Source organism: Pholcus phalangioides, unplaced genomic scaffold (assembly GCF_987345545.1).
Source record: "Pholcus phalangioides strain wild (caught in Gottingen) unplaced genomic scaffold, Ppha-v1.0 ptg000017l_1, whole genome shotgun sequence".
Taxonomy (NCBI): domain Eukaryota; kingdom Metazoa; phylum Arthropoda; class Arachnida; order Araneae; family Pholcidae; genus Pholcus; species Pholcus phalangioides.
Window position 1 is genome coordinate 67813235 of NW_028301610.1, and position 27571 is coordinate 67840805.

Below are 27571 nucleotides of genomic sequence, written 5' to 3' on the forward strand. Positions count from 1 at the left end.
TGACAACCATATTTTTATGGGCATCTTTTTATCAGCCACATCGTTGGGCATTTTGCCTGTTGTGGCGTTGTATTTGTATAACTGTTCTTTAGTGAATATTTTTGTGAATCAAATATCACTAATATTTTTTTTGCTTTCTACACATTTCAACTTGGAAATTTCATTATAGATGGCATTTCTCATGAAATGATAATGCACATCAATATGTTTTGATCTATGATTTTCTACAGGTGAATATGAAAAATTGGTAGCAGCTCGATTATCACAGAAAATGTAGCTACGCTGGTGAATATAAATTTCCCAATTTTTCTCCCCAAATTTAATTCCAAGTAGATTCCTTATCTTACCCAAAATTTTTACATCAAATTCACTTTTCAATAAAGAAATAATTTCATTCACTTGTTGCTGAGTTTAGGCAAATGCTATTATGTCATCTACATAAACAAGATGAAACGCTTCCCAAATACATAATAATCACATGGAGCTAATCCAGTACAGCTGCTAAATATAGACATGCATCATGTGTTGGCAATTTAAAAAAATGGATTCAGATCCTACCGGACGGTCTTACATCAACACATCAATATTTGGCCAGGCATCCCTAGCCACTTTACGAAATGGCCGGCCGAACTCAAAATCATATCTGTAATTCTGATTTGGCTGAAACGCTAGGCCAATTCGTGAAGTGGCCAGCACCATCACATATTGACCATACTTCAGGTTTTGGCAGCAACATATACATATGAAATCACACATTAAAATAATGTACACTGCTGGCCACCGTAAATGCAACACCCTGAAGGAAGCATGCAAATAATATGAAATTTACAACATGCATTAGCGGAGGTGAGATATGCAAATGATTAGAATTTCAGTGCAGACGCACATCACGCGTGCCTGTGGCGCCACTTCAAAGCGCTATTTAAGGCTTGGAGATTTCGACGATTTGAAGTACGGCAATTGTGTTTTTCTTGTGGTTTTTTCAAAAAAATGATCAATTATGCCTCGCAGAAAACAGCGATCATCTTTTGATCAAGTATCCGAGTTTGACAGAGGAAGGATAGTGGCCTACCGAGATTGTGGATTATCTTTCAGGGAAATCGGTAGTCGTGTTGGACGAAACCAAACAACTGTAATGCGGATATGTGATCGTTGGATGCAGGAGGGTACGACGGACCGACGTGTTCGATCGCATCCACCTCAGTGCACCACTTCACGTGATGACAGACGTATTGTGCGTATGGCAGTGACGGATCGCTCAGCCACATCACGAACCATAGCACAGCACATTCAGTCTGTACCGCATCATCCAGTGTCTGCGCGTACCATTCGACGCCGTTTGCAGCAGAGTGGTCTGTCCGCAAGACGTCCATTGCTTCGTCTACCCTTGACGCAGAACCACAGACGTCTCCGCCGCCAATGGTGCGATGAAAGAAGGATGTGGACGGCACAATGGAATGAAATTGTCTTTACTGACGAGTCACGCTTCTGTCTGCAACACCACGATGGTCGGATTCGAGTCTGGAGACACCGTGGAGAGAGGATGCTGAACAGCTACGTTATGCACCGCCACACTGGTCCTGCACCGGGTATTATGGTATGGGGCGGTATTGGATATCACTCTCGCACTCCTCTAGTACGCATTGCCGGTACTTTAAAAAGCCAGCGCTACATCTCCGAGGTGTTGGAGCCAGTTGTCCTTCCTTACCTTCAGGGCTTGCCCACAGCCATATTTCAACAGGATAATGCGCGACCACACGTGGCACGCATTGTCCAAAGGTTCCTCGTCAATCGCCAGATTGAATTGCTTCCCTGGCCAGCTCGCTCTCCGGATCTTTCGCCGATAGAAAACATGTGGTCCATGGTTGCTCAACGATTGACCCAGATTACATCCCCAGCTGCCACACCAGATCAACTTTGGCAACGCGTGGAAGCTGCTTGGTCTGCTGTACCCCAAGAACACATCTAAAGTCTCTTTGAATCAATGCCGAGGCGTGTGGCAGCGGTGATCTCCAACAATGGCGGCTACTCTGGCTACTGATTTTGGCAGGAACCACACTTCACAGAAGTCTATAAATTTAATCATTTGATGCTTGGTCAACATGTTATCTACAAAATAAATATTGTTGCGATATCTCTTGTCTTTCTTGGTGTTGCAATTTGGGTGGCCAGCAGTGTATTTTAAATTTTGAATGAATTCCAAACAAGCCTTTGTTGTGGATACCATATGTCAATATAAACAAAATTTTTGAATAAATAGTGCATATATGAGTCAGACATTGTTTCGATCATAGTGCGCCAAATTATATATGAAATTTGGAGTTTTTTTTTAAATTTGAATATGCTCTATGACTTGAGATTGCCATGATAATAGTATGTCGACATAGATGATCAGAATCGAGAATTTTTTTTACAGTTGGAACGTGAAGTGATGGCTGTTTAATTTTTTTCCCTTCGCTTTCTCGAAATTGAGCAAAAAAGTTTATTTATGATAGCGTTTTTTTTTTTTCTCCGTTCTCATGAGTTTCATTCAGCTAGTCCTTTATTTTTTGGGTCATACTCTGCTGTGTTTTCTTTATTTTTCTAGATTGTGTGTTTTATTTACTCTTTAGTTTGATTTTGTCACCAGATTTTTAGGACTGCACATTGTTTGATTTGAGAGATGTGTTTTTTATTGCTCTCAACTTTGATTTTTGTTGTATATTTTCAATCTACTTAAATTTTATTTTCTCGCTCTTATTACATTTTCATTATACTTTCGCTAGGTTTGTGACCGTTGTTTCTTTGTCGATAATCAATTTCCTTCCCAAGTGCTAATATAGGAGGGGGAATATCTGATTCTCTGTTTTCCACCATTTTGGTGTTTCCTCGCTTCTCTGATATAATTTTGTGGGTTTTAAAGGGGATAGGACAGGAGTAGTATCCACCAATTCAATTTAGGCCTAAAGGACATTTCCTCTTCACTGGGGGGGGGGGGGTGGTGTCATATTCTTAGAGCTTCCTGCATTAACTGACAGGTGACTTCATTGGGAGGGGATTCATCTGAATAGGAGTGGGGTCTGGAAGGTTTACGATAGGCTCATAGGTCAGGTTTTTTACTCCTAGACCATGTAGACGGGAATGCAGGGTTAGTTAATAACAACAGTATGGAAGGGGAATTACCAACCTCTGATTTTGATGGCTTCTCTCAATTCACACTAAATCACAGGGCAAATTAAAATGTGTGCTAATAAATAGCAGTAGCTTGGGTAATAAGAAAGATTTTTTAGAAACTACGATAGCTGCAGAGGGCTTGGATTTTATAGTCACTACAGAATCTTGGGCAAACACGGGGGATGAATTTTTCTTACAAATCTCAAGATACAATACTTTTTAAAAAAAAACAGATCGAATAGAAGAAGGGTAGATTCATGATGAAATTTCCTACATGTGTATAAGCATAAGAAGGTTGTCATACTAGGAGATTTCAATTACCAGGGCATCGATTGGGAGAATCTTTCAGCTAGAGACCAATATGAAAGCGATTTTCTTAAATTGGTGATAGATAATTTTTTGTATCAGAAGCCACAAGAGGCACTGCTATTTTGGATTTAATTCTCACCATATAAGCAGCATTTCTGCTGGGATTTCCATTTTTTGCAGTGATGGGTGTTGGGGAGCTCACCAAGAAATAAATTTGGATCCAATAAATTTTTAACATTTAATTTTCACCATATAAGCTGCATTTCTGTTGGGATTTCCATTTCCCGCAGTGAGGGGCATTAGGGAGCTCACCCAAATAATATATTGAGATCAAATATATTACTATCAATATATTACTATAATTACTAGTAATTACTATAATTACTGATCAAATACTTAGCGACTTAAGTTTTCTGAACATTGTTCAGCGGTTGTCAAAAAAGCGAATAGAATGCTTGGTCTCATTTTCAAAAAAGTCTCTTCGCGTTCTCCTAAAGTCATTCTTCCGCTTTTTCGAGGCTTAGTTCGTCCTGGACTGGAGTATGCTGTAAGGTTTTGGAGACCATACCTACAGAGGGACATAGACTTGATTGAAGGGGTGCAGAGAAGAGCTACGCGTGTCCTTATTGGCACACAGGGCTTGAGTTATGAAGAAAGACTTCATTTTTTGAATATGTTTACATTGGATGAACGCAGGTGTCGAGGAGATATGATCGGTGTTCAAAATTTTCAATGGGATGGATAGGATGGACCATGAACTTTTAGTACACCGCCAATCAACTGCTTTTACAAGGGGACACCAGTATCGATTGGTGAGGGACAATGCAAGGTTATGGTGTCGCAGGGAATTTTTCTCTAATAGGGTTGTTAATAAATGGAATAGCTTACCCTCGGAGGTAGTAAATTGTAACACAATTGACACGTTTAAAAAGAAATATGATAAACATGATGGGGTAAATAGAGAAGCTATCCATTCTTAGAATAAGACAACCATAAGTATTCTTTATGGGCATTGTATAATATTTTATCATGTGTATATATTGTTTATAATTTGTGTTAATTGCATTTTTAATGGGGTTGCTGTATTTTTGAAACATATGACATCCATATTTTTATGGGCATCTTTTTATCAGCCACCTCGTTGGGCATTTTGCCTGTTGTGGCGTTGTATTTGTATTTGTATTTGTATAAATAAATTTTTAAAATTTAATTTCCACCGCATGAGCCGTATTTCCCACTTTTTGTCGGATTTCCATTTCTCGCAGGGCAGGGAGTTCAGGGTGCACATCAAGATAGTAAATTCCGATCAATGTGCCCCCCAGCACAATTTCTGTAATTCACTATTAAATGTATCCATGCAGAGAATAAGTATTTAAAGAATTTTTATGACAATGTATCTAAGTTTTATGTGTAACAGCTGCGAAAAGTGTTATTTTCAAATTATTTTTTTGCAATGCAATGTACATTTCAAATCACTTTGTATTATCACACCGAAATAATATTCAAACACTCTGACCATAGGCTCAGAAACTGGGGGCTGATGCCATTTTAGCCCCCCCCCCCCTCCAATAACTCATGAATATACAATGTAATGCGTCATTTCGCCTCCTGCGTGAGTACGGGTTTGAGTCCCTTATATACGGAATGAATGGCGATTTTCAGCCCCCCCCCCTCCTTCCTCAATGTTTCCTTCATGTCAGCACCTTTGAATGGCTAAGGATGCCGGAAGTGTTTGGAACTTGTGGGTTCTTGTCTTGATCTTGAAGTAGGAAATTTTCATTTCTGAATAATTTTCTGGGTGCTCATACCCATTCCATAAACTACCCTGGGCACCCGCAGCATCCCTGTCTTTGACACCATTGAAAATGTCAATCGATTTTTGATTTTTTTTCAACTCTAAAGTAACAACTCTCAAGTAAAAAGAATGAAATCAGACTTTTAATTAGCCCATTGTCTGTAACTTCACGTACATGACACTCATAAGGCTCCAGTCAACGATTAGTAAAAATTTCTTTTTACAACACAAGTGGATTAACATTAACAGAAAATATAGAATTATATTCAGAGGTATATTTCCTGGTGGTTCACTTGAAATCCCAAGTTCAAGTGAAAGGGCGTAACCAAAGTTGAGTAGTTGGGGTGATCAAGAATATAAATTAGAAAGAGAGAAGGGAGGCAAGGTTTGAATAGCCCACAGGTGGGAAAACTGTAAATCTGCCTCTGATTATAACCTACATTTATTAGGATAATTTCAATTCAAAAAAACAATTTGTATTGTACATATAAACACTCCACAATTTCTAAACCTTTATTTTCAGTGCCTTTGAGTAACATTTAGATGGACATTTACCATTGGATTGGATTTTGATTTTTTTGGCGCAAGGACCATCTAGGTCAAGCTGCGCCAGAACAAATGTCCATATAAAATCAATACAAGAATTGTTCCTAAGCGGGGTCCACAATGAGGGGTTGGACACAAGACATAAACATGTACAGGACAAAACAAGACGCAAGAAAAGTACTGCAAGATGTGTAGAAAAAAAAACATGTAATCTGGGTTATTGAAAGTGAAGGATACGAGCACAAATAAGCAAAGACAATGGCGTGTGATAGATTTGGCGTTACCCAGAGTGCACCACGAGGAGGCATATCACATTACACCCCATGGGAAGTACTGTCTTTTAGCATAAACAAAAAGCAAATTTCTCTATTAGAGTGAAACTTGGTTACTGAGAAAATAAAAGGACTAAGGAAGTTATTTCATTTAGACAAAATTAGTTACCAAAAATTTATTTTGATGAGACCCAATACATGTTTCATGTTGGGACAATCTCCAATCTTAGATCGCACATCGATCATAGATTGTACGTCTCCAGAGGAGTAACGTCATCTTCCTCACATCAACGTACATGTTCCTTGGCTATGCCGCTGCACCTGTACAGAGAGGAAAATTCTTCTTAAAATGCAAATTAACCTAGATGGCACTTAGAACACTGACGTATAAGAAGGCATTCCTTCTTGCTTTGCTGCATTTGTTATTTGACGGAGCGTGAGCACTGCTGGTGCGAGTTCTCCTTCCTTAGAAGCGATCCACCATATCATTGCTGAGATCTCTGAAAAATACATGGATCAAACCTCTCTTCTGAGGACCACCTCCACCAGAAATTTCAGATGCTGAGTTGTGAGATAGACTCATCATGCTGACCTGCGATGTTGAACTAATCTGCCGTTCTTGAACACCCTTGCTTCCCCTTCATCAGGTGGACTAATCATACCATTGAGAGCCAATGCATCCATTGCCACCAACTGGACCCTACAGACTTGTCAGTGGCAATCATTCATTGCAGACAACTGAACTCTATGATCTTGTTGTTGCCAATCGTTCATTACTGCCAACTGGACCCTATGATCTCGTCGCCACTGACCATTCATCTCCGCAGCTTGGACCCTACAGGTTCATCGCTGCCGATCGAACTATGAACTCATTGTCACCGGCCAGGCCCTAAGATTCATTGCCACCTAGTGGACCATACAGACTCGTCGTTGCTAACCAGACCCTGTGGACTTATCACCACTTGTTGACAAGAAAACTGATTGTTCGTGGACTTGCCTCGGCCCCTTCAAATTTCCCAACTCGTGAAAAAGGTGATAAACTTTTCTGTTCAGAATTCTTAGATTGTTAGGAAACCTAATGGTTGTTCATTGTGAATGTGTCTTTGTCTAGTCACTTGCAGCGACGTACACAAAAACCCTTAATGCAATTAAATTGTTGCAATGAGAAATGTTTGCTGTAAAATGTTTTAAGCAACTCTATTTAATGATGTTCAACTGTATTTATTTGCTGCATATTTATTTTTGTGCTCAAGATGAGCACTCACAGGTTTGAAACACTTCGATGCCCCAGTCAGTTCTGTTGAACTGAACATGTTTATATATATATAATAGTCACTTCTCTCAACTGTTATATATTCATTTGTATATAAAGCATATTAATAAATCTGAATGCTTTTGGAATAGTTTTAAAATCTTCCTTAATTCAGCATCAATTTTGTTACTTTTGGGTAATCACCAAGCTGATCATTGCTCAGAAGATAAAATTCTATTAGGCACAAGTGTGTACATAAAGCAGGTGGTCTAAAGTGGGTTTGTTCATCGAACCCTGTCTGGATTCACACAGATAATGCACATAATCTTTATCTTGAAGAGAGATGGCATTTAGAAAATATAAAAATGGAACACATGACCTGTCATCATTTACTGGAAAGAGAAGGGCATTGAACAAAGTGATAAGGAGAATCAATCTCGGGCGCCACCTATATTTGCAGTGAAAGCTGGCCTCGACGATTACAAATTTTAAAAACTTAAAGAAATATGGAATAGTGACAATAGGTGGATGAACATAAAAATATTTACCTGAAAATCTAATTTTGCTTTCCAACGTGGTGCAAGAACTTTTTTTCCTAAAGCTTTCCATTGGACGATTTCTGTGTTTGGTTCTTTTACCGGATCGCAACTTTTTTACTGAAGAATGACTTGTAGTATTCTTCCTCTGCAAAGACAATGTTGATGAATGCTACACATGTACAATACAAATGAAGAAAAATACAAGGCCACAACAAGCAAAATGCCCAATGAGGTGGCTAAGGAAACAAATAACAAATATGGATGTCATATATTCTTAAAATACAGCAACTAAATTGAAAATTTAATTATGAAAACTATATATACATGATAATACAATGCCCATAAAAAATATTTATGGTTATCTAAGTGTGGATAGCTTCTCGATTTACCCCCAAAATGTTTATCGTATTTCTTTATAAAGGGGCCGTTCAAGTATTACATAAGCAAATTTTTAGCCATTTTTGACCCCCTCCCCCTCCCTTGTCAGCAAAATTTCGTCATTAGCTCTGCCCCTCTGAATCTTAACTCATATTTACATAAAGGGTGGTTGATGACGTAAGCATTATCCAACCCCCCCTCCCACCTTGTCATCAAAAGTCAGCAAATCGGAAACTCCCCCCCCCCCCCATCGATGATGACGTAATACTTGAACGGCCCCAAATGTATCACTTGTGTCAGAATTTACTATCCCAGAGGGAGGGGATAAACTATTCTATTTATTAACAACCCATTACAGAAAAATTCTCTGCGAGACAACCTGGAATTATCCCCTTGTCAAAGCATTCGATTGACACTGTATTAATAACTTACGGTCCATCCTATCTAACTTGTTGAAAATTTTTAACCTTTTGATTATATCCCCACGACACCTGATTCTTCCAATGTAAATATATTCAAAAAATGAAGTCTCTCTCCCAGGCTTAGGCAACTCAAGCTTACCTGCCACCCAGGTCAGGGTTGGTAAAAAAACCAAAAAACCAGGGTTTTTTGGTTTAAACCAGTTTTTTTGTTTTAAATAGTATTAGCATTAAAAACAACGAAATTTCTGAAAAATCATTCAAACTTCTAATAATTAACTAAAATAAAATGTTTATTAATGTAATTAACACTATTCCAATGCTAATTAATCAGTATATATTTATTACATTTTAACAAAAACCAACTTTTGCAATTTAATTATTTTTTGCTTAACTCAATGGATTACTGTGTGTTTGAAAATTCTTTTAATGTTATTATTAATCATATAATATATAAAGGTTTTTCTCCAGTTACTTTCAGTATACTTAATTAGGAAGCTATTTTGCAAAAAGCAATAAAAATTAAGTGAATATAATGTATTTAACGAAGCATAAATAATGCAGATTAATTAGCAATGATTTGCGATATACAGGGTGATTATAACTAAGGTTCTGATTTCAAAACACTGTAAAAAAAGAACGATTGTCAGAATGACTTGAAAATTGACATGAATATTCCTGAAAAAATTCAATTTTATTTGATAAAGGGGAAAAAATACTTGAAAAATGTAAAATTAATGACATCATCCAACATGTGGGAAATTTGCTCTCAAAATGGAAACGATAGCCAGTCATGGCAGAATGATACCTTAATTATAGCATTTCACGATTTCATAATTCATGGAAACATCACAAAAAACGAAGTAATTGAATAAATAACTACAACTTACTTAAGAAATGTTAAATATGTTGTCCCCCACGTGTTCTGGCTATGAGGTTGAAAGCACAAAAATTCTTGTTCAACAACAGAATCGGAGTATGCCATGGTCATAATGTGGATGTGCTTGCAATTCAGCTTTATTAAACTAAACGTGCCCCCCCCCCTGTTAATATTCCTGAGGAACTTCTAACATATAGGTAATGTGCTGGAGATTGTTCACCAAAGTTTGCAATCTGACCACTGTTTATAACATTTTGAGGTACCCCCACAGCCAGAAGTTGCAAGGGTTAAGGTGCATCCTGTCAAAATGGGTCTTCAGCAGCTGCTTTGCTGGTATTGCAATGTGCATCTTGATAGAAGTTCTATCCACACACTGATGCTGTGGAAGTGCCAAAATGATGTGTTTGCACAAAATAGATTATACTGCAGGCCAAGTACAGCATCATCTACTTGCACATTTTGCACTTTTTTCTTTTGCGAAAGAAACTTCCATTGCTTCAGGAGTATCCATGCAAATTATCAAGTCATTCTGATCAGTACTTATTGTATAGTTTTGGAATCAAAATTTAAATTATAATCACCCTGTATATAGCTGATTATTTTTCACAAATCTGCTACTACTATACAGTAGAACCTTGATTAACTGGGCTTAACGGTGAAAGTATAAAAAAAACAACTATTGAATATTAAGACTGGGAGATATACAGTAGGAGATGTGCTACTTCTTATGGGAAAGAAAATGCAAATGTATGTGAGGTAATGTAACTACTAGTACACTAGTCTTTGTCCTTTAAGGACAGCTGGTGTCTTTATTGGATTATAGGACCACCTGCCCCTAGCATGATGGTGTCACTACTGTAGCTGCTTCTTTGTGAAGGGAAAAAGAAACCCTGTGAGATAATACACCACTACATTTAGATGTGTGATGCAATCCTTATTCATGAATTTGCTAAAGATAGAGCATCAGAATGTAGCCAAAGGTTAGAAAATGTTGTAAGAATGAGAAATTTTGGCTTTTATATATAACTTTAAATAACTAAGATACTTCATATGAAAAATATATATATATTCTGGCCACTTTTATGAGACTTTTTGAAAAAAACCACTTATAACATCTTATGTCATTTAAAGATATACTATCAGAATGTACCCCAAGGATATAAAATGTGGAAAAATGAAACATTTTGGCTAATAATGAACCAATATGATATTTTTCAAGGAAAAAAATGATATTTAGGCAACTTTTATTTGACTTTTTGAAAACCAAACAACCCTGGCCTAGGTGCAAAGCCCCTTTCCCCCCTAATGGTGAGGCTGACAAGGATTCAGTGAAGTGGACCTCAAGACAAATCTGATTTTTTTCAGAAGAAAGCAGCACATCATTGTTTACCGTGCAAAGTGTGTATGCCCATACGTCCCACTTTTGAAGTAGATTTTTCTGTTTTTTTTTGTGTTACAGAATTATTTTGCCATTCTTAATAATGCCAGATAACTTAATCCTTGAAATCGCACTTATTTTTGTGAGCCATCACCACTTATCCTGCAAAGATGATTTATAACAAGGTGATTTTTATTCAAAAATTTTTTTCAAAAGTGTTTACCCATCCTAGAGCAGGGTCCCTAGGCTGAGATTTTTTGTAGGACCCCCCAGTGAGACTTCTCACGGGCCCTTCTACAGTTAACTTATAGTGTGGAAAAGTAAAAATTATGAGAATTATCCCAGGACCTGTCACACCGCACTTATGGGGGCCATGTGTGAGGAAACCAAAATGCACACTTGCCCCTTGTGATAGAGTACAGGGTCAGTGCAGCCCATTGTGCCCGCATGGGGCACTGCTCAAGAGGGGTGCTAAATCCGAGGTGAATGGGTAAAAAAAAAGTTCTATTTGCCAAAAAATCAAAGAAAATGTTTTCTGTCTGCTCTGGAGGGATGGCAGAATTTCAGATGATAGGGCAACAATTTTTTTTATATTAGGAACTGTTTGGATAAATTGTGAGGGAGGGGCACCACCCCCAAAAGTAGAGCTGACACGGCTCCAGCTTCGGGGGGGGGGGGGCCCCAGAATTTTTTTTTCACACTATAAATTAACTGTAGAAAGGGTCGCATGGAAAATCTGACTTGGGTCCCGTGAAAGATTCCAGCCCAGGGGCCCTGACGCAGGATGTAGGGCTATGGGAAGGGGAGACAATAAGCAGGAGGCGCAAAAGGGGACTTTTGCATCTGAAACCACCCCCCAATAGCTTACATTCTTGTTTCTGGTAATACGGTCAGAGGCCTTGTCAGTTTTCTCAATGTTTCAATGTAGAGGTATAACTCAAAAGAGTGATGTCGTGTGAATTTTTACTGTGTTAAATTCTGGGGTCTTAACTAAAGTATACGTTGCCACCCTTTACCAACCTGCCGACCAGGTGTGGTGCACCCCTTGCACCAGGCCATTTTATAAGAAATTTAAACTGGTGGGGCACTAGAAAAAAAGGGCACTCATGAAGGGAAATAAGCTGCATTGTGTTCGTACAAATGACATATCAGGTGAAAATTTCAAATTTTAATAAAATTTATAATTAATAAAAATTATAATTAATAAATGATCAATTAATAAAAATATTAACTAATGAAATCAATTAATAAAAATATTAACTAATGAAATCAATTAATAAAAATATTAACCAATGAAATCAATTAATAAATTATTAATTAATAAAACTATTAACTAATGAAATTATTAAATTAATTAATTATAACTCTCTCTCTCTCTCTGTTAATGCATAAGATATGCAAAACAGCGAGGGAAGCGATGTACAAACTTGAAAAAAAAGCATAGCAAGAAATCTATCAGAAGTTTACAGATTGAGCTGCAATCAAAAATTATGCACAATGAGGATAATGACACATTGTATTGTGTTGGCATGATTCGAAAGAATATAAAAATATATGTGAGGTAGGAAATCATTGCATGTACAAAAAGATGCAATGTAAAATTTTATAGCACATGCAGAATAGGAGTGTACAACATTTGCAAAAATAGATACATGAAGGTACGCAAAAAATACACTAAATAGGCAAAAACAAGAGTGTGCAGCATGATCGGAGAGGGTTGCGTGGTGCTGGCATTGATTCAAAAAAATATAAAAAACATGCAAGGTAGAATATTATTGCAAGTACAAAAGAGAGCAAGATGACATTGTATAGCACTCGCAGAAAAATTATGATTGTTTTTCAAGAAAGAGATTCGTCTCTTTATCGAAAACAACTAGAAACTGGACTTGAACAAGATTTAATTTTAATCATTATTTGGATGACCATATGTCTCGTATTTCCCGGAACACTGCTGTATTTACACATGGTTTAATAATACACTACTAGTACACAGGAAAAATTTTTGACAAACAACTAGCAACTAGCGGGTAATTTTTTCCATCGAAATGGCCAAGAAAAAGGCCTGATCTAGTTGGAAAATAACTAAGTTGTCAACACTGTTCTAGCATGAGCAGGCACTAAAGAAACGCATGAAAACACTGAAACTTTAGAATGGAAAATATGTATAAAAACAAGAAAAAATTCTTTTTTCTGATGTTAAAATGTAGAGATGTTGATTTTTTATCTTTTTTCAACGATAACAATCCAAAAAGAAAAAAAACAAAAGATGGAAAACAAATATTCAATTAAAAAGAAAATCTGAACCAAAAGTAATTTTACACAAGTCCGCATTTGCAAATAATAAATTCTCAACATGAAATTCTCCCGGTTATAATCATCTCAAATTTCATCTTACTTTATATAGCTTCTAGAAAAGCGTTGACATATGATACCCAGGTCTTGATTAGTATTTTTTTTATGGTTTGTTATTACTGTATGGTCCCATTGAGAGTGGCTTGGCTAGCTTCATCACAAAGAGATACTGTCACCATCACACCCCCCAAAGACAGACACCATTCTTACCTTCTCCCCCTCCAATTTTTTTATGATTCTACAAACATTTGAGATTCAATAGTGACGGAATCACTCTTTTCAAGTATTGTATACTCACATAGTGGGGTTCAGTATACACAGAAACACTCATAAAACCACAATACAGTGAAACACTCCTTAATACGACTCTTATTTATACGACTTTTACTCATTTACTTATTCATTATACACGTTTGGGTTTCTGTTGCAGTTTATTCCTATACATATTAATGTTTAAGTATTTAATGTATTCGACGCACAACATCAATTACATGGCATTTTTATTTCAACCGGAACCCCAAAAACTTGGTAAAAGTTTCATTTCTGTCAGTAGGATTCCATTTTTTTTTTTTTAATAGGTAGCAAAACACGTCACTGAAATGAATATTTTTGCAATTATTGCTGCCAGAGAAGCCATAATTTTTAGTATGATTGTAAATAGATACATAAACATTCAGCAAGCTATAACCCCTTTAAAGTGGGCTCAGAAGTAGTTTGTTTATTGTAAGTTTTTGAGAACTATGGAAACACGGCGAGCCATAAACATTTACATTTGTCGAAAAGCAACTATACTAGATGTGCAGACCATACAAATAATACAAATACAAATACAAATACAACGCCACAACAGGCAAAATGCCCAACGAGGTGGCTGATAAAAAGATGCCCATAAAAATATGGTTGTCATATGTTTCAAAAATACAGCAACCCAATTAAAAATGCAATTAACACAAATTACAAACAATATATACACATGATAAAATATTATACAATGCCCATAAAGAATACTTATGGTTGTCTTATTCTAAGAATGGATAGCTTCTCGATTTACCCCAACATGTTTATCGTATTTCTTTTTAAACGTGTCAATTGTGTTACAATTTACTACTTCCGGGGGTAAGCTATTCCATTTATTAACAACCCTATTGGAGAAAAATTCCCTGCGACACCATAACCTTGCATTGTCCCTCACCAATCGATACTGGTGTCCCCTTGTCTTGTAAAAGCAGTCGATTGGCGGTGTACTAAAAGTTCATGGTCCATCCTATCCATCCCATTGAAAATTTTGAACACTTCGATCATATCTCCTCGACACCTGCGTTCATCCAATGTAAACATATTCAAAAAATGAAGTCTTTCTTCATAACTCAAGCCCCGTGTGCCAATAAGGACACGCGTAGCTCTTCTCTGCACCCCTTCAACCAAGTCTATGTCCCTCTGTAGGTATGGTCTCCAAAACCTTACAGCATACTCCAGTCCAGGACGAACTAAGCCTCGAAAAAGCGGAAGAATGACTTTAGGAGAACGCGAAGAGACCTTTTTGAAAATGAGACCAAGCATTCTATTCGATTTTTTGACAACCGCTGAACAATGTTCAGAAAACTTAAGTCACTCGTCCATGAGAATTCCCAAATCGGTGACTCTAGTTGCATCCGGGATAGTGACACCATTCAACTCGTAAGAGAACCGTGGGTTGTTCGAACCAAAATGAGCGACCATGCACTTATCTACGCTAAACGTCATGCTCCATTCATTTGCCCATGCTGCAATCTTGTTTAAGTTGGTCTGGAGCAACTCCCTATCGCTTTCATTTCCGATTACCCCCGTTAGCTTCACATCATCTGCGAATTTGCTAGTAATTCCATCGATACCCTGATCGAGTTTGTCGATAAAAAGCGAAAAAAGTATGGGGCCAAGGACACTTCCCTGAGGAACTCCACTTGTGACGTCTGTCCAACCAGAGAATTCCCCGTTCACCATAACTCGTTGCGACCTATCTCTTAACCACGATTCTATCCAATTCAGCAAGTTGCCCCCTATTCCAATCTCGTGTAAACGCTTCAAGAGTTTGCCATGTTGGACCCGATCGAATGCCTTCTGGAAATCAAGGTAAACAACGTCGACATTTTTGCTCTTACCCAAAGCCTTAGTCACGTAATCATAGAAGCAAAGGAGGTTAGTTACACATGACTTCCCCTTCCTGAACCCATGCTGATTATCCGACAATACATTATTCTCGTCTATCCACTTCACAAACTGCCTTTTGATGATAATTTCCAAAATTTTCGAGAGGGAGCTCGTCAAACTCACTGGACGATAATTAGACACCACTTCTCTACTACCCTTCTTAAATATCGGAACAACGTTAGCCAGTTTCCAATCTCTCGGGACGATACCCTCAGCAACACTACTCCTGAATATCTGTGCGACTGGCCCCAACAATTCATTAGCACCTTCCCTGAGAACCCTGGGATAGATATCATCTGGTCCTGGTGCTTTGCTTGCACATACATTTCTTAGAAGATTTAGGACCTCCACGTCTTCCACTTGAATATCGTTGAGCGTTTTATTACCCCATGCAACACCCGTATATCGAATATCATTATCTCCATTAAAAACCGACGCGAAAAAGTCATTGAAAGCACTACACATGCCTACATTGCTCTCTACTTTTGAGCCTCCTATCTAGAGGGGCCCAACTGTCCCCTTACATCCATTATTGACGTATCGAAAAAATGATTTTGGGTCAGAGCCAATGTTATCTGCCAACCTAGATTCAACTTGCTTTTTACTATCCCTTATCGCTTTCTTCAACAGTCTTCTTTTATCAGTAAACAATGATAGGTCACCTCGTCCACTTTTATACTCTCTGAATGCTCTTTTCTTTTCAAGATAAAGGTTCCGCACGCTATCCGTGAACCATAGAGGGTGTGATGTAGAAACACGCTTTTTTCGAACAAAGGGTATGACGTCGTGCAAAACAGAGGACAGCTTCGTACTAAATTCTTCCCATTGACTTACCACCCCTACTGATTCCAACCGGTCTTTGAAAACTTCCGCTAACCTTCTTCGCAAAACATCAAAGTTAGTTCTCCGAAAACAAGGAACCAGTCTTTTGTTATCAACCTTACCCGAGGAAAAGTTACAGTGAAATCTGACGATACGATGATCACTGGAAGAAAACTCTTCCCCCACTGAAACATGTTCAACTAGATCCTCAGAACTAGTAAGAACTAAATCCAAAACTTCTTCGCATACATGTTCCTTCCTAGTTTTTTTCCATTGTGTTGGTGCTTCGTTTCCCAGTGTTATTCCTGAAGCATTTGCAACCGGTCTGCTGGTGAGAAACAAGTATAATATATGAGTTCGTTCTCTTTCATTTCCAGTAGAATTTCCTTTGGTTGTGGTATCTTGCTTGCTAGCTGGCTGCGTGGAATCAGCTTTTCTTGATTTTCGAACCCCCCTCCCCCCCACTCCTCTTCTCGCTTGAACGTAAAATGAAAATTTCGACAAAAAAATCTAGATCTATGAAAGAGTGAAACTTGTGAAAAAATTAAATATGCCGAGTTACTTTTGGAAAGGGTTTCAAAAAAATATAATAAAAATCTTACAAATTTGCTTTTAATTTTCTTTTTGTGTCATTTGTAAAATAATCGTAAGAATCCTGAAGAGAGAGAGAATAAAGTAAAGGCAAAATCATCATTGGATTAAATTTATCAAAAATATATAATCTCATGACCTTTCTTTGCTTCATATTCTGATAACCAGTGCCGCAACTAAGGTGGGGGAGCAGGCGGGCTTTGGGCGCTAGACCCGAGGGGGGGGCGCCAATTTCATTCTAAAACCTCTCCTTCAACATTACAAGGGCATGTCAAAATTCGCGCTTACCCCGGGTGACCAAGCATCTAGTGGCAGCCCTGCTTGACCATTCTCCATCTGTTCTTTGTCAGACTTTTTATGAGAGCAAAAGAACTATTCCATTGAAGTCCGTCCATGGAAAACTATCTTTCCTCAGTTGAACTTTCCTTTCTTGGAAAAAAAAGATGTCATAAAAAATGCTCTCGCGAATGGGGAAATCCTTTTGTGTGAGTTTTTTCTTTGACTCCCTGCACATTGGCAGGGTTTGAAGTTGAAGCTAAACAAGAAAAGGGCTTTGCCCCACCAGTAGTTGTTTTTTATCTTCAATGGTGGGGCAAATAGAAAGGCTAGTGGGGCAAAATCCCCAACAGTTAACATGTTAAAAAAAGGCTTGCCTTGCACCCTCCCTTAAGCCACTCCTGCTCTCTCCGTAATGAGCCCTGTGTACCAACAAGGACATGAAGCTCTTTTCTGAACATTTTCAACCCCTCATGGTCGGTATGGTCTTCAAAATGTTACAGCATACTCCACAGTCCAGGACGAAGTAAGCCTTGGAAAAGCAGAAGAATGCCTTTAGGAGAACTAAATCAAAGAATCATTTAAAATCTAACAATGATTCAATTATACATTCTCATCACAGGGATAATGAACTTTTGTGAAAATTGTTGTCCTAGTATTTTCTATGAACATGCATCAAAAACTGATTCTGCTTTCACACATCACGATATTAATAACAACTTCAAAGTTAACTGTTTCTGAAAAAGAGTTCTCTCCAGAGTTTTCAGCAGCTACTAGATGGGTAAAAATTATCCAGTTAAGAACTTGTGATTGGAACAATGTAAACATGTTCTATATATATGCAACAATTTATCAAATTAATCATAGAGTTTCAACAACACAATTTACTCAAATTTCCGGTTGGTCCGGAGTGTCTATACAAAGGAAAATTCTGTGACTTTTCCTGGACCTTTGCTTATCGCCCTCCCCCGCAAAAAAAAGAGCTTTTCCGGATAGTTTCACAAGTTCTTGAAATGAACAGAGGATGAAACAAAATGTAAGCCATCACAGATTTATTGCACAGAACAGCTATTTACATGTATTTACAAGCAGCAATGCGGTGAAACATGACCTACAAATAGCGAGAGCGATCTACAGATAAGGTATCTTCTTCCTGATACAATTTCAACAACTGGATATAGTTCCTTTTTGGTGGAGAAACTTTAGAGAGGCAAAAGAAACATTGTAGAATAATTTTTGATGATTTACGAGACATCTTTACACTTCTCGTTTGGCATCATGACATCGCTAACAGCCATCGCCATATGTGCCAACTTGATGATACTTACAGAGTATTGCATTAATGGTTATTTACAGGCGAAAAATGACGTAATACATGATAATGATTATTTACATAATTTTTGTGATATTGCCCCCTCCTTTAGAACTGTTCATTCCGGCAATTAGTCCTCAAACTTGATAACTCACTGTGGTAAGGAGCTAGCCTGTTGAAATGGACCACCTTGCACTTTGATTATGGAATTCTTTGCATCCGAACTAAGACATCGTTCAGTTTCATCATGACTCTGTAGGGTCCTTCCCATGACGTCTGGAGTTTTAGTCATTGTCATTTCCAGCGCTTCATGTTCCAGAGCCAAACAAGGTCTCCTTCCTTGAAATCGTGAAATGTAGCCTTTGCATAGTAGCGGTTCTTCATCTTTTCAAAGATGTTCATCCGGTCTCTGGTGATTCAATGCACATCCGTGAGGTGCTCCCTGAGTCTCTCCACGTATTCTTCCGGGGGGAAAAAAAGAATTTGCCAATCACCCAAACAGCAGGTCAACTGGCAGCTGAAGATCTGATCCCATAAACATTTGTGCTGGTGAAAATCCAGTGCTTTCGAGGGTGGCAGTTTGGTAGGCTGTTAACTTTGAGTTCCAATCTTATTGGGTCTGGGACACGAACAGCGAGAAGTGGTTCAGGATGGCTCTGTTGAATCTCTTGACCATTCCGTCAGATTCCGGATGAAGTTGCATAGTTTTTCATTCCTAAAAACTTGCACATGGCGATGAAAACTGCTGAAGTGAAGTTTCTTCTTTGGTCTGAATGGATCAACAAGGGGACTCCAAATCATAACAGCTCATTTTACACTAGAACTTCTGCCAGTGTCGCTGCTTCTTGATCAGGAACGGGATACGCTTTCGGGCACTTGGTAAAAAAAATAGCCCGTCACAACAAATATGTACTTGTGACCATTGTGGGGTCTGGGTAACGCAGAGATGCCGCTATACGCTAATTTACCTGGGTCCCAGGACATTCAAAAAATCTGGATCCCTTTTGAGTTAAAGTGGGTCCTTTTTGAAAAAAATTATCTTGAAAAAAAGTATGACCCTCCTTCCCCCCATAATTCACCGGTATCTCTACGAATTTTTTCCAGCATGCCCCGCAGGTTTTTGATCACCTGTTTATATCTCTTCGTTGAGACAGAGCGGCGGGCCATGTTCTGGGTAGGGGAAGGAGGTATCTCTGTGGATCAAATAAATAATTCATTTCTAAAAACATGTTCTATCTAAAAGTTCATTTATTTTCATTGTCTACTAGTAGGAAAAGCCTCTTAAAATTTAACATGTGGAATTCGGCACATGTAATTAATCTAAAACAAATATACATTCGATTCTGCTTATAACGTTCCGATTTAGAAAAATTTCCCACTTAGTACAAGTTATTTTTGTCATCCCGACTGTAAATAATATTTATTAAGATTTCCTGTTTAAAGTGTTTTCTTGCTTATGTTTTTTATGACAGTTTTTTGAAAAACGTTATAAGCAGGATCCACTGTAATTAAAAGTTAGAGGCACACATTTATATATTTACTAATGGATTGATTTATTAATTCCATTCTGATTGATTTTCCATTTCGTTAAAAAAATTTTAGCTCTTTCAATAATATCTGCTGATTAAAATATAAAGCAAATGAGATAGATTCTTTCTCTCTCAGACACTTATCTTCCGATTCCCTATTCATATAAATTCTCTGGAAGTGATTTCCTGGTGGAATGACTTTATTTTCCCTCCCTGATGGTCCACCACTCTGATCCGTCGCCATTTAACTGCCACATATTTGCACACCTTAATATAGAAGAAGCTATGTCAGATTTGTGTTGAAGAAACTCAAATGTGCCTGTACCCAGCATTCAGCGTGTTTTTTGTTCAGTAGGTGGTGCCATCTCTCTTGGGCTGCAACTAGATACTTTCTCAAATGGGGCAAGCAGACATTTTGGCAACCCTTGTAATATACAAGACACAGTTATAAAGGGTGAATTCGGCACCCCCATTACACCCGCCCACCCTAGTTGCAGCCCTGCATCTATCCACTAAATTGGTAATGAATGGATTGGAAATTTAATGTATACATATTTGTGTTGTAGGTCTGTGTGATTTTCGTGGCGACAAGAGCTTTTTTCTAAAGAATAGCCAACTCAAAATTGGAAACCTTAGAAAATCATATTTTTAGCTGATTATCACTATGCAATCACAGGTTCCAAACCCGGATTTTCACCAAAGGCAAAATCGGGGAAAGGGGTATCATCGGAGGCAATAAAATAAAAAAATATTTTAGAAAATTAAAATAATGGAGAAAATACAGTCTTATACTATGGCTGCTGACCTTCGTAGAGAAAGGCCGCACAATTTTTTGCTCTGGCCGACGTGCAAACTGTTGTAACGATGAATGTTACTTCCCAGATTCTATTTTTATCTTTCCAAAATAATTTCGTCAGACAGATGACAATAATGATTTGACAACTATTTCGTTTTCTTAAGACTTTTAATTCGGTGTTAATCTTTATATTTTATTTTAAGACATTTTAAGTCTGCCAAAACATACATCGGTAAATTTGCTTTAGAGTTTTAGCTTTAATATATCACAGATTTCAAACATTCTCACCCAATCTGTCCTTCGATTACAGACTTCCATCCAAGAACCAACGTGTCTTTTCATTGCATACTACCGGCATATAAGGGAAAACTTCCCCATCTCACATTACCGGAACCAATCCATATCGAGACTTGGCGGCACAAGAATCGACGTAACATTTGAGAAATTTACATATTCACACGAGCTAAAAATATTATATGACATTCTGCATCTGGCAGCGCAAAAGATCATAACATGGCGGTCGATCGGCGGCACAAGATCTCACCGATCGATCCCAGAATCAATGTTAAAAGGTAATAACAATATAAAATGACTAGAAAAGGACCATTTCCGGCAGGGCCTAAATGGTAACGTTGCACCATCACAATGCTAGCGGCGCGTATCTGCTTCACTCCAGGGGAAAAATTTCCCTTTCTACATCAACCAACTTTTCTCGTGGTAGCGAAGCGTCATAGCCAGCGCCATCTTGATTTCCATTGGCATCATGCATCGCTAGAATAAACAATTAACTATGCAGTAATTAGGCAAATAATAACTGTTGGATTGCTGATTCAAGTGCTCACCATCCGTGCCCAGCTGACTTGAAGCAAGCAGACCGAGGTTGCAGTGTCTAGACCAGTGTTTCCCAAAGTGGGCAATATTGCCCCCTGGTGGGCGATGAAATGATCCAGGGGGGCGATAGATGCTACGGATTTAACATAGGATCCTATGGGTTCACTTGAGTTTGGACGAAATGAAAGGTAAAAAATTTCTTAACAAGGGGGCAATGGAATGAAAAGTTTAGGGAAACCATGGTCTAGACGACCGAAGTGAGCAAGACCAGTGCAACACCAGGAGATCTCGACAACAGCATCACAGGGCCAGAACAAGATTCCGGAAAAATTTGAACGAACAATTATTCTGTGTGTTAGTTAATCAATGTAGGAGTACTTCGGGTCCCAAAATATATTCAGGTTAGTGTTTTACATATATATATATTTTCATATCGTTTAGCCAAAACCTTTTCTTAACATTTTACATGTGCCATTTCAATAGGGGTCTCATCGTTTGATCAGATTTAATTTTTTTAAAAAATTTTTTAATCCTCGTGCCACGTGTATTTTTGTACATTTCTCGTCATTTAACGTAGCCACGTTCTTGTGTATTTTCCCCCTAGCGCCATTTTTCTTTGTTCAGACATCCCTCCACCAGATAGGTAGCTAGTATTTTGTACTTTGCTGTAATTTTTTTTTTTTTTTTTGAGTTTTTCTGTCCGCTCTCGTAGTTGAATAGCCATTCCGTAGTACTTCATGTACTATATATATATAGTGCACTTGTTTTTTTTATTCTCTTAGATTTTAGATAGTTTTATACAATATTTCTCGAAATGACATTCTTTGATATTTTCACATGCACGTGCCGAGCCACACACTGTTCTTAGATTTAATTAAATTTCCCATAGTTTGTATTTAGTGCGAGGTCGCATTTAGTAACACGCAAAACTGACATGTCTTTCTCTCTGAGACTATCACTTGATGACCAAGACAGCCCGATGGCCAATTCCTTGGATGATGTCTCTACAACGGGAAACGACACCACCTTCCCCGCACACACAAGAGTTTTTACAGATAGAATAGGAAATGTAAATTGATCACTCACTAAAAGATAGTTTAAGTATTGATAGAGTATGATTGGTAATCTGAAAATGCTTCATGATTATTCCCCCATATAAAATTTGAACATATCATGACCTCTTTAAAGAGTTGAATTTTGAAAAATCCCTTCTTTCTCTCTAAAAGCAAGTCTCTACATCATAAAATAAAACCACTGACCAAATTTCATATTTACAGTTTCAGCGGTTTTGGCTCAGTGCAATTTAACACAAAATCTTTGAACCCTCTTAGGAATCAAATTTTAAAGAATCCCTTCTTTGGCTAGAATTACACTATATACGTTTGATAAAAGTTCTTTTATAAAACTTGAAAATTGCAACTAATAAGTGTATCTGTTACATTCGAGCGAGTGTAGCCAACAGGATTATTGCTTTCTTCGTATCAGAGCTCCTACAGCACCTACAATGAAACATTCTTTCCGTAAGCTCGACCATGCGCTATGTGAATGAAGCTGGGCCAGACCTGCTGCGCTGAAACAGGGTGTCTACCAAATACCCAAATTCAGTGATTTTCCTGCAATCTTTTCTCATTCTCAGGGCTCTCACTCAAAAATTAGAAAAAGTAAGATGGGAGGAGGGTACCCCCTCTAGACAACATAATCATGGCATAATAAAAATCCCTAGAATTTGTTTTTGAACAATTTTAAAATTAATTTTTTTTTTTCATAGCACACTATTTCAGTATCCTGTAAGACTGACTCAAATCTCTCTCTCACTCATACACACACAACTAAAACAAAATATTTCCACTCAAAACATATATATATATAAAATAAACGAATCAATCGAAAATTGCCAAATATAGCCAGAACTAGCACTTAAAAAGTCTGAACCCCCAATTTGTGTAGCGACCCCTATAAGCTATCTCCCGCGATTCTTACATCAATTATGTAAGTCTTAGACACACTCAAAGAAAACATTGGCAAATTCTAGATTAAATCGTTTATTTATTCACAACTCCACATTAAGTTAAGTTCATTACTTAGTTAAAATTTTACAGTTAAATACAATTGTCATATTCTCGATATATAAACATGAAAGACCTCACCCACTTATGACAGCGACAATCCACTCGGTCTAAGAGAATCCTGACAACTTCTCTGAGGATTCAGACAACCAGAAATGCCGGAAGTCAAAAATGATTGGTGTTGCTCAAAGTATGCGAGTCATTTCTCTGTACAGGCCATTATATTTACACATATTTTCCACTGACCATACGTCCTTTTTTTAAGTAGAGTGTGTCTTTTTTTTCTCAAATCTATTTGATTTCAGTGATGACCCATTCTTCAACCTGCTTTTGCAGTAATGGTAAGATTTTTACCACAGTGAAATTTAACAAACCTATGCAGGAGGGGGTATAGAGTTCTCGTGTCTGCCCCAAGACCAGTGCTGTCTTAACGCATGGGTCCACCTGAGCACAGCCGGGGGCCTCAAGAGAATGCGGGCCACACAAAAATTAGAACAAGTAAAAGTTTTCAAGAATTTTCCAGGTGGGATCTCAAAAAATCACTTGGTCCGGGGGTCCATGATGCTCTAAAGACAGCCCTGCCCAACACAATCAAAAATTAAAATTATTTTTTTGAATAAATTAAAATATTTAAAGAAAATACCTTTGTGTGCAATATTTTTCAATTTCTATTAATTTAAAATGTTTTTGAAGATAATGAATTCAAAATGTCTCTGGGACAAATGCCCTGTGCCCAAAGCCGTCTTAAGAGCATTGTGGGCCCCGGGCTACGTGATTTTTCTGAAGCTTTTTACCAGACAAATTTTCCAAAATTTCAATCGTATCTCATTTTTGTGAGGATCCTTTTCTCCTGAGGCTTCCGGGCCATGCAGGGTAGGCCCATGCCATATCTTCAGAGGTAATCTCATCTTCACGATGTTGAACTCTATCGTACTCCGACAAAAGCACTTCGCGTACTTTTGCTGATGTAAACTCTTCATCTGGAAGTTGATACAACTGCATCACCACGTTGTCATATGCCTGCAGTAAATGGGCTAGAAGTTGAAACGGCACTTCATCATCGGGCACCTTTCATCCGACTAGTTCCAAATCGTTGACAACTGAAAATTCTGCTGACGTACATAGACATCGTTTCAGATGGAATGAATTTTATTCCCATGAATTCGATTCGAAGTGCTGCCACTCTTGCTCGTGTTTTCGGTTCATAGGCTTGCTCTATATCTTTCCAAACCTTTCTCGGATCTGTGGTTTCTAATTAGAGGTTTTTCAATTCATCCTCTATGCTCAGGCATATGACTGAGAGCGCTTTATCCCTCTTTGCGTTGAATTGCGATATTTATTTCCGTGTAGCTTCCGATGAAGGTTTGGGTTCAGAACCCATCCACAAAACCAAACAGTCCTTGGTTCATCAACAACATCTTTGCGTTGAATTTCCAATGAATGATAATTGTCCTTATTCAACTTCGAATAAGCAAAGATGCTACCATCTGACGTCATTTTCAAAATTTTTCAAGTCCCTAATTTCAACAACTCAGTCAAAATCCATCCTGGTTCGGGCATGGATGTCTACTAACACTAACAAATTCCCTGGACGGATCATGCTGATCCCTTGGGAATACGTGAGGATCACGTTATTATTATTATTATTAAAAACAGGCTCTGGGCCCATAACCCTCGTTGTGGGCAGAGCGTGCCGACTGAGCTGAAGAAAGAAAAACAACGATCGGAAGTTCATTTTGAACTCTAACTTATATTCTATAAAAGTTGCAAAAAAAAATCATTTACGTTCATCAGAAAATATGGCCGGCAATCAAAAGGGAGAGACAAATTGAATCCTGACAACATACATGCAAAAAAAAACAGACATCTAACATATAGAGAAAAAACCAGTCAATATATCCATGCTCCCGAGGGTCTGTACAGGCATAACTGTAGGGGCCGTCAGTTGACCTGCACAGGCGACCTGAAGGGAATGGTTTTTTGATTCGGTTTAACTGTACAGTTATGCCTGCGCAGGTATAACTGAGCGTGTGTATGGGCCATCAGGTATAACTGTGCAGTTATTTTTTCCCGCTTTCTTATATATTCGCCCAACTTTCTTCCTTCTTTTTTCACGGATAATGTAATAGAACAATAATAACTGAATAACTTTTCTTGGAGAGGGATTCTATTTAATTAGAAGAAATTTTTCTAATGGCGTAATTTTCACGATATTTTCATATCGAATAAAAAAAATTGAAATAAAATTTTAGAAATATTTCGACCATTGTCAAAATTTGCAATTTTGTTGAAATCACTCTTTTCAATAAATTTGCCCGAAATTATGCACCGAAACACACAAACTCTATATTCAAATAATGTGCTATGACTATTAATTGCTTATTGATTATTTAAAGGAGAGGTTTTTAACCAGGGTTCTTGGAGATTTTAGGGGCCCCGTGACATCAGATTATTTTAGTATTCTTTCACATGTACTTCCTTTAGAAATCAAGATTCCTAGAAATCAAGCAGGTTTTTATACGAGTTAGTTAATGTTTGCAATTTCAAACGCAAGATTCCCACTCCAGCAAGCAAAAACCAGCAAGCATCAACAGGACAAAAATCACTGCAATTTATTATTTTCTTTTACATGTAATTCTTGATGAATCTCATTGAATTTGTTTTTTGAACACATCTCGTCAGATTGCAACAAATTTCAACTTTCAGCTCAAACATTGAAAGAAAAAAATTCAGATGAAATTACGCTAGTTAAATGTAAGGAAACAATAGAAAAACTCTTTGAGAGTGATATACGATTGATAATATAATTATATCATTGAGTAATACTATTAATATACATACTATGCTTAATAATAAGTAAATTTCTAATTGAGTTGAATTAATCGTAAGAGGTCGGTTGAAAATGCAGTTTTCTTTCAAGGAAAAAATACTACGTAAGTTACCATAAAAATTATTTTTTTTCAAATCGACGTTATCTCGAGAAGAAAATGCTATCATACGATGCTAAAGGAGCATGAATCCCCTATCTGTATATTCAGAGGAGAAACGAAGCTTGTTTTCGAAGATACAGTCGACGCTCGTTATGACAACTTCACGTTATAGCGATCATTCACGTTATAGCGACAAAGGCTGGTAGGGTAAGTCCCAAATGTTTCATGTTTTACTTATATAACGATCGTCCCAATCAGGTTTGACCACACCCCCAAGTCTCCCCTTCACTACGACCTCGCTCCAAATATAATGCCAATTCTCGACGGGACGAAGGGGTCATTATATCGGGCGTCGATTGTAATACCAAAATTTCTCTTTTATTGCCTATATTGTCATAATCACAGTAGATATGGATAGCATTCTTGATAAGCATGAGTAGGCAGTAGTGCCTTTTACTTAAGTCATGAAAATCTGTCATTATGAGAGGTTTTAGTAACATTAAAATTTTGAAGGAGTAAAAAATGCATTATTGTACTTATGGTGTAGATTCAACAAACATCTTCCGTTACAGCAGTCTTCCTCAAAGTGTGCGTTGCAGCTCTTGGGCGTCACCCCCTGCCCCTCCCCACCCACATCCTGCCACAGGGCACAGAGGCTATTCTCTTTGCCGAGCCACCACTATAGTGAATTTTTCAACGTGGAAAAAAAGAATGATTGGAATCGTCTCGGGCTCTGAAACCAGAATCCTGATGCCAATCCCATCTTTGTGGGGTTTGGGGCGAAATGGCTCAAATAATGACAATATTCATTAGTAAAACCAGCTCCCGGGATGCAGGACCCCAGATGGTTTATCCTCAGATGGTGTGGAGATCTGTGACAGTAGGCTTTACCGATCAATTTACAGTTACAATACATCTGGGATGTACAGCGCACATTTAAAGGGAGAAAAAAAAACAC

At 37.8% G+C, this 27571-nt stretch overlaps 1 protein-coding gene across 2 annotated transcripts in view; it reads right to left on the reverse strand.

Moving 5' to 3' along the window:
• LOC149074672 (uncharacterized) overlaps window positions 1-27571 on the reverse strand; it is a 363805-nt gene that overhangs the window by 240734 nt on the left and 95500 nt on the right. For both annotated transcript variants that reach the window (XM_089247127.1, XM_089247128.1), the window contains exon 8: window positions 7876-8011. In XM_089247127.1, coding sequence (XP_089103253.1) covers window positions 7876-8011 — 136 coding nt within the window. The remainder of the gene's footprint in view (window positions 1-7875; window positions 8012-27571) is intronic.